This window comes from Onychostruthus taczanowskii, unplaced genomic scaffold, assembly GCF_017590055.1.
Source record: "Onychostruthus taczanowskii isolate IOZ18803 unplaced genomic scaffold, ASM1759005v1 scaffold38, whole genome shotgun sequence".
NCBI lineage: Eukaryota > Metazoa > Chordata > Aves > Passeriformes > Passeridae > Onychostruthus > Onychostruthus taczanowskii.
The window spans coordinates 6,606,973-6,625,343 of record NW_024501237.1 but is presented as its reverse complement, the minus strand read 5'-3'; the positions used below and the strand labels follow the sequence as shown (position 1 = coordinate 6,625,343).

At 47.1% G+C, this 18,371-nt stretch overlaps 2 protein-coding genes across 3 annotated transcripts; both read right to left on the bottom strand.

Moving 5' to 3' along the window:
• Positions 1-1,015: 1,015 nt before the first annotated feature.
• LOC121339847 (placenta-specific gene 8 protein-like) lies at positions 1,016-1,947 on the bottom strand. The gene is made up of 3 exons (XM_041412003.1): positions 1,826-1,947; positions 1,476-1,600; positions 1,016-1,123 (listed from the first exon to the last, which is right to left on the bottom strand). The coding sequence occupies exons 1-3, from the start codon at positions 1,929-1,931 to the stop codon at positions 1,016-1,018; spliced, it is 339 nt and encodes a 112-aa protein (XP_041267937.1). The 5' UTR covers positions 1,932-1,947.
• Positions 1,948-5,462: 3,515 nt separating this feature from the next.
• Positions 5,463-9,417, bottom strand: LOC121339845 (placenta-specific gene 8 protein-like). 2 transcript variants are annotated; one of them, XM_041412002.1, is made up of 5 exons: positions 9,334-9,417; positions 6,953-7,081; positions 6,679-6,803; positions 5,958-6,061; positions 5,463-5,608 (listed from the first exon to the last, which is right to left on the bottom strand). In XM_041412002.1, coding segments are annotated over exons 2-5 (345 nt in total). In that variant the 5' UTR covers positions 7,068-7,081; positions 9,334-9,417; the 3' UTR covers positions 5,463-5,607. The 2 variants fall into 2 exon arrangements, with proteins under 2 accessions (XP_041267936.1, XP_041267935.1); XM_041412001.1 differs by lacking the exon at positions 5,463-5,608 and having other exon boundaries at positions 5,954-6,061.
• Between the last annotated feature and the right edge of the window lie 8,954 nt (positions 9,418-18,371).

Genomic DNA, 18,371 nt, shown 5'->3' with positions numbered 1-18,371 from the left:
GAAAAGGTACTTTTGAATAAATTCCCGTCCTGTCCAGCAGGTGCCAGCACAGAAGCACAGATATGATAGAGCCTCGGGGCCCCTTGCAGCCCTCTCTGGGCAAAACCCCACTGAGCCAGAGCAACCCGAGACCCAGACTTACCTCTTCCCTGTTTGTCACCATGGTGGGCAATGGACAAACCTTCGCACACCCACGTCCCAGCTCTTCCACCATAGCATATTACACCCAACACCCACAAGGTGCACAAGAGAAGCCATTCCCATGTGATGGTCTCTTCACAATATTTCTGTGGGGAAAGCAGAGTGACTGGGAATCCCACAGCATCACCATCACTCCCCACTTGTGTCTTGATGCTGGGGACAGTCCAGGCATCCATAGAGATGGGGTCAGTACTCTTGGGTCTCTCTGAGCAGAGGGCAATGCTGTCACCAGATCTGCACATTGGTGGTGTCCACAGAGAAGTTGTTCCCATAGCAGATTTGGCTTTTATCTTTTCTGTTCCCATAGCAGATATGGCTATTGTTTTATCTTCTCCTCACTGAATTTTGTTGTCTGGCCTCATTCCAGTGTGGGTGGGCAGGAGAAAGCCTCATTTACCTGACAACTTCATAGTGTCTCTGGCCACACAGCCTAGAAAAGTACAGCACTGATTCTGATGCTGCAGAAAGACACAGACATAAATAACAACACACAGGCAAGAAGACAGGCAGCACTTTTATTGCTGGCTTTACCAAGGGAAAAGGGGATCGAGCACAGTGAAGGCAAACTCCTCATGGTGCACATCCCAACATCCAGGGCAGCAGCAGCTCCTGCCTGCAGTGGCTCCACAGGGTGCAATGAAGATGGCAGTATCTGCAACGGGATAGGACAGCAGGATCACCCTTTCCTCAGCCATTACTGCTCTGGCACTGCTGCAACCCTGTGTCTGGAGTCAGGTGTCAGAGGAAAGGGAGACCCAGGGAAGGCACTGGGTGCTGTGCAGCAGTGAGACGAAGTAACTCCAGCACCCCCAGTTTACCAGAATATGCCCATTGCCCTCCTCCGGTTGATGTCTCTCTTCAGCTGGCAGAGTGCACACGGGCTGCAACACCAGATGGCGCAAAAGTCCCTCAGGATGGAGCCCTGTGGCGCAAGGGACATTGCATGAAAAATCCCTTCCCACACGAAACGTTAAATCTTTCAGCCTTTCTATTTTACATCGTCAGCACCCCATGGGAGCTCAGCCCGGGCCCTGCAGCTTCTGCTGCTCATACCCAGCAAGGACTGGGATGAAGCAATGTGTCCTGGGATTACCTCCAGCTCACAATGGTGAGGCAGATGTGTCCCTGACTCCTGGCCAGCTGGGATGCTCATGCAACTCCTTGCCTCTGCCCTTCCCCTTGGGCACCCCTTTCTCCTTCCTTGAGCCCCCACCCCAGCACCCATCCCGTGGCTGTTGTCACTGTTGGGACAGGCCCCCGAGCTTGTCACTCACTGGGATGTTGTATTTGGTGCGGTAGAGGGTCCTCATGGCCACGCTAGAACCACACAGGCAGCACTCGTCCATGTCCCCAGCCACTTGGCAGTTCAGGCAGAAGAAGCAGAACATCCCACAAAGACCTGTGGGACAGTGAGATGTGGACTTGGCTGAGGGGTGCAAATACCGAGGAAAGGGGGAAAAGCCAGCTGAGAGCTGCGGCTCTTGACATCAGGCAAGAGCTGCTCTGCCTCCAGTACCCATAGGAGTGGGGTTGGCAGCAGGGGTAATGCTGCAGGAAGAGCAGGGTAAAACACCAGGAACACGTAATGAGCAACAGCAGGAATGAGGGCTACGTATGTACTCACATATGCCGCAGTCGGAGCAGCAGCTCAGCAGCCCTGTTTGCCACTCCCCTGGCTGTTGGGCAGCTGAAAACTGGGGTTGGACTGTAATCACAGTTTGAGAGGCCATTGCCAGCACAGGTTCAGGTCCCTCCAGGCAGTTTGTGGTTTGGAAAGAAAAGCCGTCAGAGGCAGATGCTGCAGGTATTTCTGAAGTGGGCGTCTTGCTCAGGCTGCTGCATTCAGAGAGAGTTCCTTGGGGAGTCCCCACTGCCAGGGTAGTGCCACCCTCACCACAAAGTGGGGGGCACAGGTCTGCCAGAAGCTGACACTACCCTCTGAAGGAAAGCCCTCTCTAAAACCAGTCTTCCACGAAAGGCAGCAGCACATCCTCCCTATGCAAGTAAAACACCTCTGGGAAAACAGAGGTCCTTCTGCCTCGGAATTGAAGTGCTTCAACACCTCAAACTAGTCTTTTCATCTCCAGGTCATCTTTCATTGTTGTCTGCATAAAATCACGTAAAAATATCTGGGTAAAATTGTCTGGGTAAAATTGTCTCCATTTTGGGCTGGTTTTTTGGGGTTTGTTTTGTTTCGTTTATGATCAGTCTCCCAAAGTTACTACTGCTCATTTCTAGCCTCCCCAGCCTCTCAGGAGTCACCTTAATCTTTGCTTTGTTCTATGAGAATCTCAACCTATTTGCTTCCCCCTCTCCCTTCCTTCTTCACTTGCCTTCTTATTGTGTTTCAAGGCAGTGGGTTTTCATCGTCTCTTTCCATCACCCTAAGCCCTGCCACCAGTTCCTATCCCTCCTCCACTTGACTGTGCCAACACATCATCATCCTCCCCTTCCTCAGTCTTGTGGGGTCACCACGACCTGTGGTGTTCCTCTCCATCCCATCCTTTCTCAGCAATGGGCTGCATTCTCTGAGAGTCGGAAAGCTCCTGCTCCACAGTACCATCCCCAAAATCACCTGACCAAAGTAACAACTCCCCCTGCACCTCCATCAGTGACCCCTTCCCTCCCTGCCACCCCCGCAAGGCACAGCACCAGTTCTGCCACTCTCACTTTTGGTTTTGGAGCTTTAATTAAATCAAACAAAAAAATCAGGATTCTCGGAGAACTCCCATGCAGACACACTCCCTGCCCTTTGCCCAATCTCAGTACCACTTTGTTAGGCACACTAAGAGGATTGTTTTCTCGCCAGAATTGCACAGTTACACAAAGTTAAATATTAAGCGATACAAGAAATGGGGTGGAACAATTACTAAGCTCAGCACTCAGACGATGCTATTGAGCTCATTACCCACATCAGAGTGGCACCGGCTATGGCATTGAATTTGTACTGACTAATGCCAACAGGTTGCTTGCTGGAAGCTCCTGTGACTCCCCAGCATAACAGACACATCCCAGCTGTCAGAAACAGCCTGTTGCTGTAGGACGAGCCCTTGTTCCTGACAGTCCAGGAAGTGGAAAAAGGTTGTTGAATTATGGTGTAAGAGGGAAGAAAGCTGGTAAAAACCTCCACATGGTTTGCTCCTGACTTTTTGCAGGCAGTGGAACATGGCTAGGCTGTTCCTGTCTGAGACACCTGTGAGTGCAGCAGGGGACACTGCATCCATCGTCCCTCTCTGGACACCTCCTGGCCCTGCCTTGGCCAGCTGTCCCTGTTTGTTCATCTATGAGATCCCAGGTAATTCCCACCACCTCTGCAGCCAGTGTAACACCTCCTGGCATGCCAAAACAGCAGGCCCCTCAGGAAGCTTTGGCACACGATGCTTTAAGAAGAAAGAAGGATGGACAGGGGAGGAGAGAGACCATGGACAGGCTGTGCAGTGGTGAGCCCAGCATGGGGCTCCCATGCAGCGACAGGGATGTTCAGCAGCAGGCAGGACCACAGGGAGAAGTGTGCACAGGAGCAGCAGCAGCAAGAGAAATTTTAGGGACAGGATCCCTCTAGTCAGGCTTCCCCTTCCCCTCTCCAGGTATGAGAACACCACATCCCTGCAGAGGTGGTGGCTGCAGTGCAGAGCAGACAGCAGCCTGGAGAAGCTTCTGCCACACACTTACCTACTGAGAGATGGGCCAGGCCCAGCACACCAAATGTATCACAATTTCACAATTCACACCCCCATGGCATCACTAGCCATGCTGGAATGACTGATGGGGACAAAAGCATCCTGAGGTGCATGCAGCTACATTTCACCAACAGCCAAGGTCATAAAGCTGTATCTACAGGCATTGTATGTGCACAAATACAGTGCACTATATGAGCAACACAGTGCAAAAACTGCTATCCTCTGCCTCTGTTCCCCACATCTGTCAAGAAGCCATCAGCAGTACCCACCATGCTGTGGTTAACCCCAAAGCATCTTTCCAGGTAAAAAACCTCACCTTTGCTTCCAACCCTTCCCCTTGCCCAGCACCACCACTTCAGCCACAAGCAGTTTCTGTACCACAACCAAGGCAAAGCCATGCCATACATACTTTCCAAGCTGTCCTTGTCCCAGCAGACACGTCTCTTTTTCCTGGTTCTCACCCTTTATATGCACTCTGGCAAATGACCTTTGCTCCCTCTGACTAACAGAGCAAATGGTGCAGCTTTGCATGATGGCAGCTTCCCTGCTGCATTCCTGCTGCCAGCCCTCGCATTTCTCCACCCAGATGTTCTCCAGGCCCAGAGCCCTGGTGGGAGAGGTTTCCAGAGAAGGGTAGTTTGTTTCCAGGCTCCTGTGCTGCCCTAAGCCATGTGCTACTGGAGGTGCAGCTGTAACTACACTGGGTGACACGGAGGTGGGCTCTCTCAGGCTGAAAATGCATTTTTCTGCATTTGCGGGGATCATCCATAGGACCGTCGGAGCCATCTGGGTTTAAACAGCTGGGAGTGCCATCACACCCACCCACCCCTCAGCAGAGACAGAGCCACTTAAAAGTATTGTGGTAAAGGTGAAGGTAGAGTGGGGACAAAAAAAATAATCATATTCTCCTTAAAGAATGAAGCTGGGAGATATTTGCAGGGATCAAAAGTCCTTTAGCATTTCTCTTGAGAGTGATGGAGAGAGGGTGGATGCAACCTCCACCTTCTGCATGGGAATGCAGGGCTCACAGCCCAGTGCAGACAGATGGGCTGTGTAATGCCATGCAGGAAGATGGCACTAATTGTACCTAGAGAGGACACAGATAACCCACGACCCAGCCAGGTTTTTTATTGCAGGTGCAGAGGAATTCACGCTCAGGGTCCATATCTCTTCAACATCGAGGTGAGCTGGTACCAGGCACCCCATGCCTTTCTATTCAGAAAGGTGTCACCGACCAACAGCCCAGGACAGCCACCTGGACCACCACAGCAGGGGCAACGCTGTGTGGCCTGCAGAAGTCACTTGCCTGCAGGAAGACCCAGCTCTGCCCTGCAGCAGTAGTCACTTTCCCAAATTTTGCAATTTGGATGAGCAAAACTGGCGCCTTCATGTATTAAATATCCTTTCTAAATGCTGATACAATAACAAAATACTAGTGAAAATCTCTCTCTGCAGCAGACACAGGGAAATCCCAGCTACACATCTCAGCCACATCTCAGCCACGGGCTGCTGAGATGGATGGAGCAGGAGAAGGATGGGTACTCTCAGGTGGTGCAAGAGTAACATACATAGGGGTAGGAAGACAAATTCAAAACTTTATTTCTGCAGTTAAGTAGGGAAAATCAAATGCAATCAAGGCAAGCTCCACATGGTACATTTTCCAACAGTGAGAGCAGTGGTGACTCCTGATTGCAGCAGCTCCAAAGATGCAGCAAGGATGGCAGCATCTGCAACAGGATGGAAGAGGAGTGTCAGGACTGAGCTGAAACTGGTGCCTCACCACACTCTGTGTGTTGCCCCAGTCCTCCCCCCTCCATTCTGCATGAGGTCCCCAGCCACATTTTGCTTCAGGACACGTCACTCTGGTCAACTGTCCATGGCCATTTCCCCACTGCAGCAAACTTAGTCTGGTGTCAAGATGTTGGCAGGAGAGGCTCTGGGAAGCCACCTGGCTGCATGTGAGAGCAGTGGCAAACTTAGTCTGGTGTCAAGATGTTGGCAGGAGAGGCTCTGGGGAAGCCATCTGCCTGCATGTGAGAGCAGCTTTATGGACGAGCAGCAGCACCCCTAGCTTACCAGAATATGCCAAGCTCCCTCCTGCGGTTGACATCTCTCTTCATTTGGCAAACAGAGCACACAGTGCACCACAGGGTGATGCAGTAGTCAGAGCAAATGGACCCCTGTCAGGGAGAAACTGGTTAGGGACAGAGGCTTCCCAGAGATCATGTTGCAGCCAAGAAAATGTTAGTCACATTCCAGGCTAAGTACTCTTCTTGGTAGGCTGCAGCATCCTGAGTAGAAAACACTGAAGCCCTGGGCTGGCAAACCCCAGGCACCTCAGAAAGGAAGGAAGGAGCCCTTTGTGCAGGCTGCAGATATCTACTTATCTTATCTGAAGTTCAGACTGGGAAGAAAAATGCTCACAGGAACAGACAATGTGGGCAAAGTGAACTTGGGACCCTATGGTTTGCCCTTGGGAGGGCAGCAACCACCTCCCATGCGGGAAGAAATACCCTCACATATGCACTGTCCACCTTTCTCCCAAACCTGATGATGGATCTTTATCCTTGTAACCATCTTCACCTATTCTTTATTCAACCCACAGTTATCTCAAGTCTTTCCTATCTTTCAAAGCTCCAAGAAGGAAGCAGCAGCTGAGGAGATATGGATGGGAAAAAAAGGGGGACTGGAAATCACTGCTGTCCTGAGCCCCTCCCTTAAGTGCAGAGAGAGGGGCCTTGGGGGCACCCTGTCCTTCAGGCTCGCAGCAGGGTGAGGGGGTAGGCTCAGCACTGACCGGGATGTTGTATCTGGTGCGGTACAGGGTCCTCATGGCCACACTGGTCCCACACAGGCAGCACTCATTCATGTCCCCAGCCAGTTGGCAAGCCAGGCATGGGAAGCAGAACGTCCCACAGCAGCCTGGCAGGGGGAGAAACACAGCACTGGCTGAGGCTCTGCCTGCCCGCCTGGAACCACCGGGGCAGCTGGGAGAGCCAGGCTGCCCCGCTGCACAGTGGCACCACTGAGCCAAGCAGCAGGGGCAAGGAAACTGTGTCCAAGGCACTCACAGACACCACAGTCGGAGCAGCAGTCCATCAGGCCTGTCTGCCACGTGCATCTCGAGACAGAGGACATGGCCCCGCCATACTGTGGCTGGATTGTCACAACGGTTGGGGCAGCCATTCCCAGGTGCTCTTCTGAAAGAGACAGGAAACAGGAGAGTCAGTGAAAAAACTGTGGTTGGTCTGAACATCCAACCAAACAGGTGGCTATCACCCCTCACCAGGCTGCCTTTTGCCCAGCTCCCTAGCTGCCACTGGAGGTGATAGAGCATAACCATATCTTGCCTGCATTTCTATCTGTGATAGATGTTGTGGAATAATTTTACTTATGTAAAATATACATGAAATAAGTTGTGCTTGTACGGAAAATTCTTAAATATTTAAAACCACAAGCCGCAGCTGGGGAAAGAGATTGCTTCACAAAATGTGAAATCACAGATGGCAGCGGAAGAGAAAAAACGAATTAGTAAACGAAAGACGTAGCTCTGTGAGGAGATGGGCCCTTTCCCAGGACAGTCCAGAGACTGCCCAAGTGATGAGTACCTGAGAAGTATTGGTGATCAAGATAATCAGAGCCATCAAGGGTGTGCATCCCAATACCAGGTTCCCGGACAATCAGCATTCATCACTTCCCAGAAACAGTTTTGTCCAGCCCAGCACAGAGAAAAGGAAACTACATGAATATGTGCAGCAACGAGAAGAATAGGAGAAACTATGCCCCAGGCGAAATAGATCGTATAAAACTAGTCCGGCAGAGAGAGCATTTGTGAACAGAGAGGATTTGAAGCGATAGAGTTTGGATCTGTGTTCACCCAGCGCCGCTTGACGCTGACCCTTTGATTGTGGCTATCGGAGGCTGAATCTTGGTTGCAAAATAAAAACTTTTTTTTATCGATTATTGATTTGGCTTTATCATTTTATTATTTATAACATATCTGTTCAAGGTTTTCACATTATCTCCCATTTTATCCAGCCTTCAAAATAGTTTAAGGCCACTGATGTTCCCCACTCCACTCCATAAAGGCTTTGCTACTGCTTAGACATGACTCATTCCCCTTGTGCTGAGCTGGGCTGGGCAGTGAACCCAGGCTAAAGGGAGTCACTTGGGCATTCTGGTTGTTGGACTTGTTGTATTTTACACAAGAGGCTTTAGCATGGGCACAGGGCATGTGGGGAGCACCTGTGGACTCATTTCCTCATAGCAAAGCCAGGCTACACACACGAGAGTAGTATAGAAAACTCGTATCTCTAGTTTCCTGATGTAGGGAGCCAGAAAGGGAGAAAATCAATGTCCAAAGTCTGAAACACTCTCCTTGCCTTTCTCTGGTTAAGCAAGTAAGTAAACCTTGCAAACCAGTAAGCCACAGGTCTAAAATAATAATAATGATGATGATAATGATAACAGTAAGAATAGCAACAAGAACAATTCCTTTCTGCTTCTAATTCCCTAGCCAAGTGAAAAAGTACAAAGTATTTCTAGGTAACAATTCTGAGAAAGTTTGGGCTTGCATGAGGTTCTCTGAGATAAGATAAACTGCCTGCTCACATTTGTTGAACTTTCTTTTCTGTAAGTTGGGTTGATTTATTTTATGTCTTAGAAACAGAAGTTCGACAAAGGCAGACCCACCCTACTGGGTGGTCAGCTTCCTCCTCCTCCTCCTCCTCCTCCTCCTCCTGCTTCTGAGCTCAGAAGCCAGAACAGAAACTAAAATGAAAAAGTGATGCTGGGGGAGGGGGAACACTTACTGTCTCCATCTTTTGGAGTAACGTGTACTTCTCCAGAAATCCCACTCCTGGCTTCAGCTGGCAACACACACCAGCCTGCAAGCCTGATGGGAGTGCAGCTGGAGGTGGTATCAGGTGTGAGTCCAGAGGGAAGTACAATGCCTCTGCCTATCCACAGCTTCCCTCTGCCTGCCAACAGCAGTGCCACCCACACAACTATTATTCACCTATTTTCTCCTCTCCTAGCTGCAAACAGTAATGAAGATTTTGAAGCATAGCCGTTCTTGCCACCAACAGCACACCCCACTGAAGGGACAAACAAGCACACAGAGAGACCAGGTATCAAAAGCCATTAATATCCAAACTTCTGGTAGGGCAGCTCGGTTTAAACAGAGAGTAAAGTACCAGTCAGATTCCTTCAACACATTCATAAAATTGTGTTAGCGTTAGAAAGCAGTAAGCAAAGGTAAACTCTCCATAATCCAGCTTTTGCACATAGCTTTTTAAAAGCCCCCACTTCCCCAAGTAAGATTTGCCAGATAGTTTGATTTACATTTTGAGCTAAGCAGGAAAAAAAAAAAAAAATCTCTACTTTGACAATATCATCCCACTCTTCCCAGGCTAAGAAGTTACTAATATTTCCATGCTTTTAGAGAACTAACCTGGTGAGCAGCCTTGGTCAGTGCAGACTTCCTCTCCCTGCACAAAGAGGCTCTGGCGAAGATGAAACTAAACTTACTCCCTCGGATGTTCTTATTGGCAGCCAGCAGTATAATCGTACAATAGGTGGGAGGTAACTTGAAGGGGGAAGTCAGGAGCTGTGCTCTGTCCTTACAACCACAGACTTTACACGTGCAAAACACAGTCATTTATTTTTCCTTTTCCCAGGATTACTTATTCCTTTTTTTAGAAAATGTTTGCATGTTTCTTGTGTTATTCCCTTAACTTTGCCCACGTGATGTTGCTGCTCAGGGAAGAGCAGATCTGAATAATGTACTTACATCAGAACAGACATTTAGGTTTTCATTTCCTAGAAAACACATCCCACATCGGGAGGCTTTCCATAATAATGAGGCTGATTCCCTAAGTGCTTGTCACAGGCCATGTAGCCCAGACACTACAGTAAAATTAACTGAGCAATTACCATACACATATAAATTTCACTTCATAAGATGCTAATATTACAGTTTCTACACTAACATGCCCCAAATACGTAACCACCCATGCCCTGTGCAAGTCACGACAGTTTTGGATGCACTTCCAAATTTTGTGGAGAATCTGTGACACCAGGACAGCACTTTTTGTTTCCCAGCAGGATGCACATAGTGTGCAGAGATCCCAGAGAGGGTCTGAGTGGCTGTTTCTCAGGAGCAAGTCAAGTTTGATGCATCCCATGGGAAGTGCTGATGGTGAGATTCCCTTCTCTCTTGCCCTCATGAAGAATGGGGAAAGGAGAAGTTCAGGCTAAAGTTCAATATGACAGCTTTGTCAACAGGCTGGAATTTAAGGTGCTTTAAGTGAAGGCTTTTACCAGTAGTGCTGCTGAGAAAACAGGGAGCCATGCCTTTAAATGCTTCCCTTGGCTTCCAGCAGCTCCAAAGTTTAACTGTGTCTGTCCCTGCTTTACAATGTGGCTGCCTGGCCACTCCCTGGCTGGATCATACACGGTTCTTTGTAAGAACATTGCAATAGGCTATGAAAACTAATGTGGCTGCCTGGCCACTCCCTGGCTGGATCATACACGGTGTTCTTTGTAAGAACATTGCAATAGGGTATGAAAACTAAAAGCTTTTTAAAAGGTTTGCAAAAAGTTGTAGATCAGCAGATTCTCCCTAGAGGAGAAGATGCCTGACATCCTACCAGCTGGCTGGATGAGGCTCATGGCCTAGGAGTCTGCTGGGGAGGAGAGAAACAGGAAGCTGAAATGCAGTCAGGTTTTTTAGGTGGTAAGAAGGAAAGGCTCCAGAGAGACCTCAGAGCACCTTACAGTACCTAAAGGGAGCTGGAGAGGGACTTTTCACAAGGGCATGTAGTGACAGGGCAAGGGGGAATTGCTTTGAACTGGAGGAGGATAGGTTTAGTCTATATTACAAAGAAATTCTTCATTGTTAGGGTGGTGAGGCATTGGAATAGGTTGCCCAGAGAAGCTGTGGATGCCCCATCCCTGGAATGTTCAAGTAACATGTTTGAGTAAGATGGTCTAGTGGAAAGCATCCCTGCCCACAGCATGGGGTTTGAAACTAGATGATCTTTAAAGTCCCTTCCAAACCATTCCATTTTTATTTCTAAGAAGACAATGGAAAAATTCCACTGAAACCAGTACTCACCAATTTATCATGTAGTACAGTAAATGCAATACTGATGAAGATTCAGGAGCATAGATTAAAAAAAATCTCCCTTAACAATTTTTGCTTTCTCTGCAAAGAACAAAATATGGATTACACAGTCTACCACAAGCAGAAACTAATTTATTCCAGTTTGGGCCACTGACACGTAAAAGTTTGTGCCTGTTCTCTGTACCACTTAAAACAAGTCCAAACTGCAACTTCAAACATGACCACAAAATGAGCGAAGCCACTTTCCCCAGCATGCTGCCTCATACTATTTGCACAAACTAAGATGTCTTCAGTGGTGAGAGGTGTGTTCATTCACAGAGGGTCCATGAATCCCACTGGTGTGCAGGTCAGGGGGGGCTGCTGGCACAGGAGGGTGCCTGGGGGCCTCTTTCCAAAGCTCTGGTCCCACCAGTCCTTTCCAGAGACAGAGTAACAGTCTCAGGGTTCTGTTTCAGACATGGAGAAGGTCTTCTGAATCAGAAACTTCACCTTTTTTCTAGATGTTTCCGCAGCTTCAATGGAAGAACATGTTACCCACAAACCTTGCTTCCTTCCCACAGCTTGAAATGGCTCAGGCAAAAGGGAAGTTCCTGCAATGGTAAAAGCTGCAGGAGAATGGAGCTCAGTAAGTGCAAGGGAAAGTTTTCACAGCCCTCAGAAATATAGCTGAGGGTCAGATGCACATCTCACCAACACTGAAGCCACTGCAGTCGGTACAAGCAGAGAGGTGCTCCCATGTCTGCTCATCCCTCATCTCTCTCACGCCAGGGACACTGCACACACTGGAGAGGGTCTTGGGTAGCTGATCAGACAGGAAATGATGCTATGGCTGGGAGAGTGTAGTGACATCTGGGCAAGGGGCCTGAACCCCTGTGCCACAGGCACCCAAACACAAAGTCCAGCACAGAGTGAAGAGCTCACAGCCAGGGCCAAAGGGTACCACCAGCTTCACAGCAGCTCTTAGTCACAGCTGGTCAGACCTAAAAGTGGTTTCAAATCCCTCTACAATCGCATGCTAGTGTCAGCAATGGTTTGTCACAAGATGTTTCACACATCTTGTATGAGAAAGATAACACACATCTTCTGGCTGAGCTTCTGCTTCAGCCTTGCTACCTTTTTGTGCTTTCAGTGGTGCCACTCTTTCTCCAGGTCACTCAGACTTACAGGATAATGCCCTGTGGGAATCTAGCTTTACCTCAGGAGCTCATAAGGTAAAAAAAAAACAACTAAAGTAAAAATCAACAAATCAACCCTCTTATTACAAAGAGACCAGTCCAACTAATACATTTTGTAGTGTGCCACTTCATTAATTGCCTAATTCTCACTGAGTTGCACCTGTACACAAGAAGAACTACCAGAGGGTGCAAGCGTGGATCCTCCTGTACCCATCCCCATCACCAGAGAACAGTGGGAAGCAGGAGAACCTCAGCAGTTCAGCTGCTCTTGGGTCATCTCCAGAGGCTTTCTGGAGTAATCTGGCCCATGGCTAATTTCTAGCTTGGACATGTGCTCTGTGCCTTTTCTATGGCAGTTTTATCCCAAGCTGACAGCTTCCTCCAGAGCAATGGAGGGGATGACAGACCTTCCCTTCTGCTGTCCCTTGTGTCTGCCACACATGGTGTCCTTGCTTTAACACTTGAGCAGGAGCAAAGTGAACAGCCACACAGGATGCATCATGATGTTAATCCAGCATTAACCAAGGTATTGGCAGAAGGACATCCAACACACTTTGCAATGGTATTTGATGGGTGAAAAGTATTTTTTTAATATATTGATGTTATTTAGCAGAATAAGTTGTACTCTGGATTAAAAGGGCCTTTACTACTCAATAATAATGATGTTTTTTAAGACAGATGGGAGAAAGTATTGAGAGAGTTGAACCAGGAGAGATGATGTGCAAGATGGGGAAGCTGTATGGCTCCACACCTGCTGCATGTACAGGGCCCCAAGTCCTCTTCAGAGGAGACCTTTGCTTCTCCATGACAGTATCACGATCCAGCATTGCTCACCCTGACGGAAGGGTAGGTTATAATCTCCGATGGAAACTCCCCTACTGGATTTTAACAATATTACCAAACGGGACTGCCTTGGTCTGTCTGGCCTCAGCTGCTGAGCCAATCACGGCACCTGTGGTGTTTTGCACCCCAGAGATGCTCTGGTTAGCTATGAACACTTGGGGACAAGTCCAGGCACGTCCCGAGCTCCAGTGCTTACGGCTGGAGCTTGCTATTGATGAGGGTCACTCCTCAGGCCTTCCTGAGCTGGAGAAACCTTTAAGGTGAGGTGAAGGAAGGAGTGAGTCCTGACGGAGAGTTTTTAATCCAGAGTTCTTATTTTGGGCCGCGTGGCCTCTGAATCCTGCAACAACTCCAACAGGACTCTCAACTACATGGTGTGCTTGCCCTTTTACCTGGGGAGAGGGCAGGGGAGGGAACACAGGGAGCACCAACCAGGTACAGGGGGAGGGGGTCTCAGGTGAGAGGGACACCTGGGTGGGCCAATGGGCCCCAGGAGGTGGAGAGCATCCTTTGAACCTGCCAATCACTCGACGCTCCCCTTGGAATTTCTGGGTTGATAGACAGTGCCCAGCAGGGGTCAAGGGTGGGGAAAGGAGAGGTGATTGACACATCACCTGGGGAAGGAAACTTCAGGGGAAGAACTGGGGAAACTGAGGCACACCATGACAACACACTGCAACACTCCCCAGCAGTTTAACCTCCATTTTTCTGACTTAACATGTAATAAATAAATCAGCCCTGAGCAGCTCGAATTCTTGAAGGCAATTTTTGCCTCTCGCTTCCCCTCCTGCCTCTGATTTCTCAAGCAAATCCTGAAGACAGCAGATACAACACTCACTGCCTTTGCACCTGCCCCATATGGACGGTTTCCCTGTGCGCACGCCCCAAGATCTCAGAGGACTCCTGACAGCACAGCATCTCACAGCTGGCCTGAGTCATGGGAAGGAGTGAGAGAACACTTCCCCCATCCTACCCAGCACATGAGAAAAAACCCACCAGTAGTCACGCCCAGGTGCTGCTGGCACTGGCCCTGCTGTAGAGGCAACATTCATCAGATAAAGACACGATAAGGGAAGAAACCCTCTAAGTGCCAGAGTCCCGCTTGGGGTTGAGCAACCAAAAGTTTATCACCTGTCACCTGGGAGAGGAGGCATGCACTGCACACCAGACCTTCAGCCTGCCCTTTACCTAGCCAAGAGCAGTCCCACCAGCTCCAGGGACAGCCTGTGCATACACGGCCTTGGCTTTCTGCCCAGGATTTTCCTCCCAAGGAGGAGGGAGGCAGGAAACTCCCACCCCTCACCTAACAGCTACAGTCAAAGTGACACTTAACTGTGGTCTGCCACATCTTTCTCTTACTGCTTTGCTGCACCCACTGTGCAGCATCATGCATGCAGAAGTGCAGGGGAAAAATGGATCTTGCCAACTCTAAGCAAATAAATTCAAGGTGCCTTCCAGCAAATGCTTATAAGCACAATAATAATGCATGTTATGGTGTACATGAAGTCTGTGTTTTCCTCCATTTTCCTCTCAAGTACTTTTATTTCCATTTATACATATTCCCTGAAAAAGTGATTAATAGCATGACAGAATTTGGGAAAAAACAAGTTCTGATGAAGCTAAAAATCTGTTTGACAAATATTTGGCTGTGCTGCAGCATGAGAGGCAACAAAAAATGCACACAGGTTTTTCTACTAAGCAGCCACTTAAGTGGTGTGGTTTCACAGTGTTGAAGTGAATACTGAACATTGAACAGTGGATTCACCAGTGTTGAAGTTTCTCCCCAAAGTAGTTCCCTAGTGTTATGTATGTGCTGCTGCTTATGAGGTTGAGCATTGAACAGCGATAATTTGAAGATAAAATTATTCCACTTCAGTATCAAATTACAGAAAAACACTTATGTTGGAGAATACCTCTAAGATCACTGAGTCCAGCCATTAATGCAGCACTGCAACATTCAGCACCATGTCCCAACCACTACAACCTCTCACCTTTTGAACAATTCCAGGGATGGTGATTCCACCACTTGCCTGGGCAGCCTGTTCCCATGTGTGGCCACCATTTCAGCCAAGGAATTTATATCCAGTCTAAACCTCCCCTGGTGTAACTTGAGGCTGTTTCCTCTCCTCCTGTCACTTGTTACCTGGGAGACGAGGAGACAACTCCCAGCTGGCCACAAGGTCCTTTCAGAGAGTTGTAGAAAGTGAGAGACTTTACATTCAGAGCTGAACTGTCTGGATGCTTTGACATCAGTGCAGGGAAAAAATAAGGTCCTGTGGAATGGGCAGGCCACCGCTTTCCCCCACTGCCCTTACAACCTGTTACAGGCTTGGTTCTGTTCTTTATGCAGTTATAATATAAGTTATATTATATATAACTTATATATATATATAAGTTATATATAACTTATATTATAACTGCATATTTTACTGCCCTTACAACCTGTTACAGGCTTGGTTCTGTTCTTTATGCAGTTATAATATAAGTTATAATATAACTTATTTTATATTAGGGAATACATAGGTATATTTTATTTATTTATTTTATTTTGTATTAGGTGTATTTCCTTGTTAAAAGACCTGTCACAAACAAGAAGCTCTGCAATTTGGAGGAACTGTGTTTTGCAGGCATAAGAAGTCAGGGGTGGCTTTGGATTTTGTTTTCCATTAGGATGGGAATTTCCACCCCAGAAATTACAGCTGTATTGTTAGAAGCATTGAAGTTGGCATGAACACTGTTCTTGTTGTAGATTTTGTTTGATTCTTTTAAGTGTATTAGGCCTCTTTCTGCTTTGTTCAGACAAAATCACTTCTGTACAGCTGCCTGGAAGTGGTATTTTTTGATGGTTTTTTTAAAACCACCATCCAGGCAAAGGAAAATGCTGTAAAACCAATTAAGTTTTTTTCTATTTCCTTTGTAATTCTTGTACTGCATCTAGCACACTGCATTAAAATTTGCTCTGGCCTTTTGCCTCCATCACAAAATGTAGGGAGACATTGCAGGAAAAGCAAAATCACCTCTTCAGTATACCAGGAGCCTTCAGCTAGTATCTAAACTTCTCATCCATGGCCAGCTAAGATGCTTATTTTTTCTTGGCAGATTTCTTTTGAAACTCAAACAGAGCCTCTGTCCTGGTATTTGCACTGTGAAGTGTTTAGAAATCAATGGCCCTCTCCTAGCTTTTGCCAAAATGGAAATAGAAAAGGAATGCCTTTTTTTTCCAGGTCATGTCACCAGTGGCTGGCGAGATGCCCGACCTACTGCCATGGTGTTGCCAGGCTCCCTGGCAGCCAGGCCGGCAGGCATGGGCGCTCTGGCTGTTTACACAGCACAGCTCCTGCAGCATGTACTTGGGAATAGAGGGAGGGAAAACCCTGACCTGCCCCATTAACACCATTATATTTACCAAGAAATACTAATAGCAGAACCCAGGCAGAGTTTGCCTTGGCTGACCCTCCTCTGATGAGTCCTCTCCCTGGGAAAGGGGAGTGTGAGAGCTCACGTGTGCCACGGTACAAAACAGGCTTCTAAGGCAAGCTAAGATCCAACCCCACCCTGCAGGTTTCCAATGCCTTGGCAACCTCTCCCTTTATCCCTGCAGGAGTAGTACCCTTACCTCTATAGGGCTAATCCTGGACAAAGAGCTGGTGTTGTTTTGATACACCCTTCTACAAAGTGCAACACACAGGCAAGGGCTGATGTTGGTACAGAGCTTTCTGTTTCCTGACCAACTGGCAGTGTTTCAGTTTGCCACTGTTAGGGACATTTGACCTTCCCATTGCTGGAAAAAAGCATTTGTTATCTCAACATTCTGTGGAGGAATACTTGGAAAAGGAGGTGTGGGAGAAAGGCAATGATAGTGGAGAAGAAACTCCCAGAGGATGTTGTTTAGTTCTGCAAAAGCACACTAATAAAAAGCTGATGCTTAGAGACAGGAGTATTTGAAAACTTTTTAAAAAACTGTATCCAATTACAGCAGAAAGCATCTTAGTGAAGATTTGGAATAGAACACCTTGGGAATGAAGAGAGGAGATGTACATATACCTGCCGACAGATCCAAACAGGAATGTTTTAGCCAGGAAGAAGCTCGGCCTTTATCTCTTTTGCGCTTTAAAAATTATTAATTTCTGTGTATTAATCACAAAATGCTCACACAACTAACATCCTTGGTAGCCTTTATCTCTTTTGCACTTTAAAAATTATTTATTTCCTTGTGTTAATCATAAAATTTTCACTAATTTAATATCTTCAGTATTACAGTCAGGAACCTAAATCTCTGTTTTTCAGACAATGAACCTAAAATACAGCTATGTATTATCTTTGTGAAATGAAATTAAGATAAATTTGGAAAACACTCACAGAAAACATGATTTTCATGTTCCGGACATGGGGACTGTTTTGAAACTTTAATTTATACTGTATTTAGCAACACCTTTTTCCTCTTCTCATTTTAAGACAAACACTTGTGACAAGCAGTCATCAGACAAAGGACACCAGAAGGTTCAAACGCACAACATAATATGAGCTCTTCCCAAATCTGAGCTACTTAAAAGACACTTTAGTATGTTAAAAACAGATTAATAACTTTTGCCACCACCTCACTAAAGTAACACTACTGAAACTGATCGATACTAGTTACTTTACAAGACTTTTTAATTACCACTAAAGAGCTAATAAATTTCAAGTTGGATGCATCAAATTCTCCCTCTACAAAATGCAGCTATGTCACAAAACTGATCAGAAACTTATAGTTTTTCATTATTAAACTGCTTTTCTTCAACTTAATACTTTCTTCACCCCAGAAATACAAACCCTAATTAAGAACAACTTCTGTGTAAGGGCCATTTAGTTAGCCTCCACTTGCTATTTTTACTGCTTCTAGGCATTCCCCTAGAAACAAGCTTTTCCTCTAAGACTACAAATAAGCCCGGCAAGCATAAGTCAAAACAAGTGGAATTAAAAAGAATATGTCAACAGTTGGTGTGACAAAGTTGTAGCCCAGGGTCAACCACTGCTCACACACACTTGGCAACAGCTCGGGGCTTCTGTTTTTGTTTTCAGTCCTTACTCTGTGTTCAAACCACTCCTGACAAACAACCTTAGCTCACTCTGTGCAGGCAACTTTGCAGAAGCCTGTCCTTTTCACATGGAAAGAGTCTGCTGCAGCAATCACAGCAAGAGCAGAAAATCTTAAATATTTGTCTACTGATTCCCAACTGTGGACCTCACACACTCAAGAGTCCTGGCTGTTCCTAGACATCCCAGAAGAAAACGTTATTGCAACTCTTCCATGAAGCAAGCTCCAACTCAAACTGAAAATTACCTTTGTAATAAATCAGACCATCA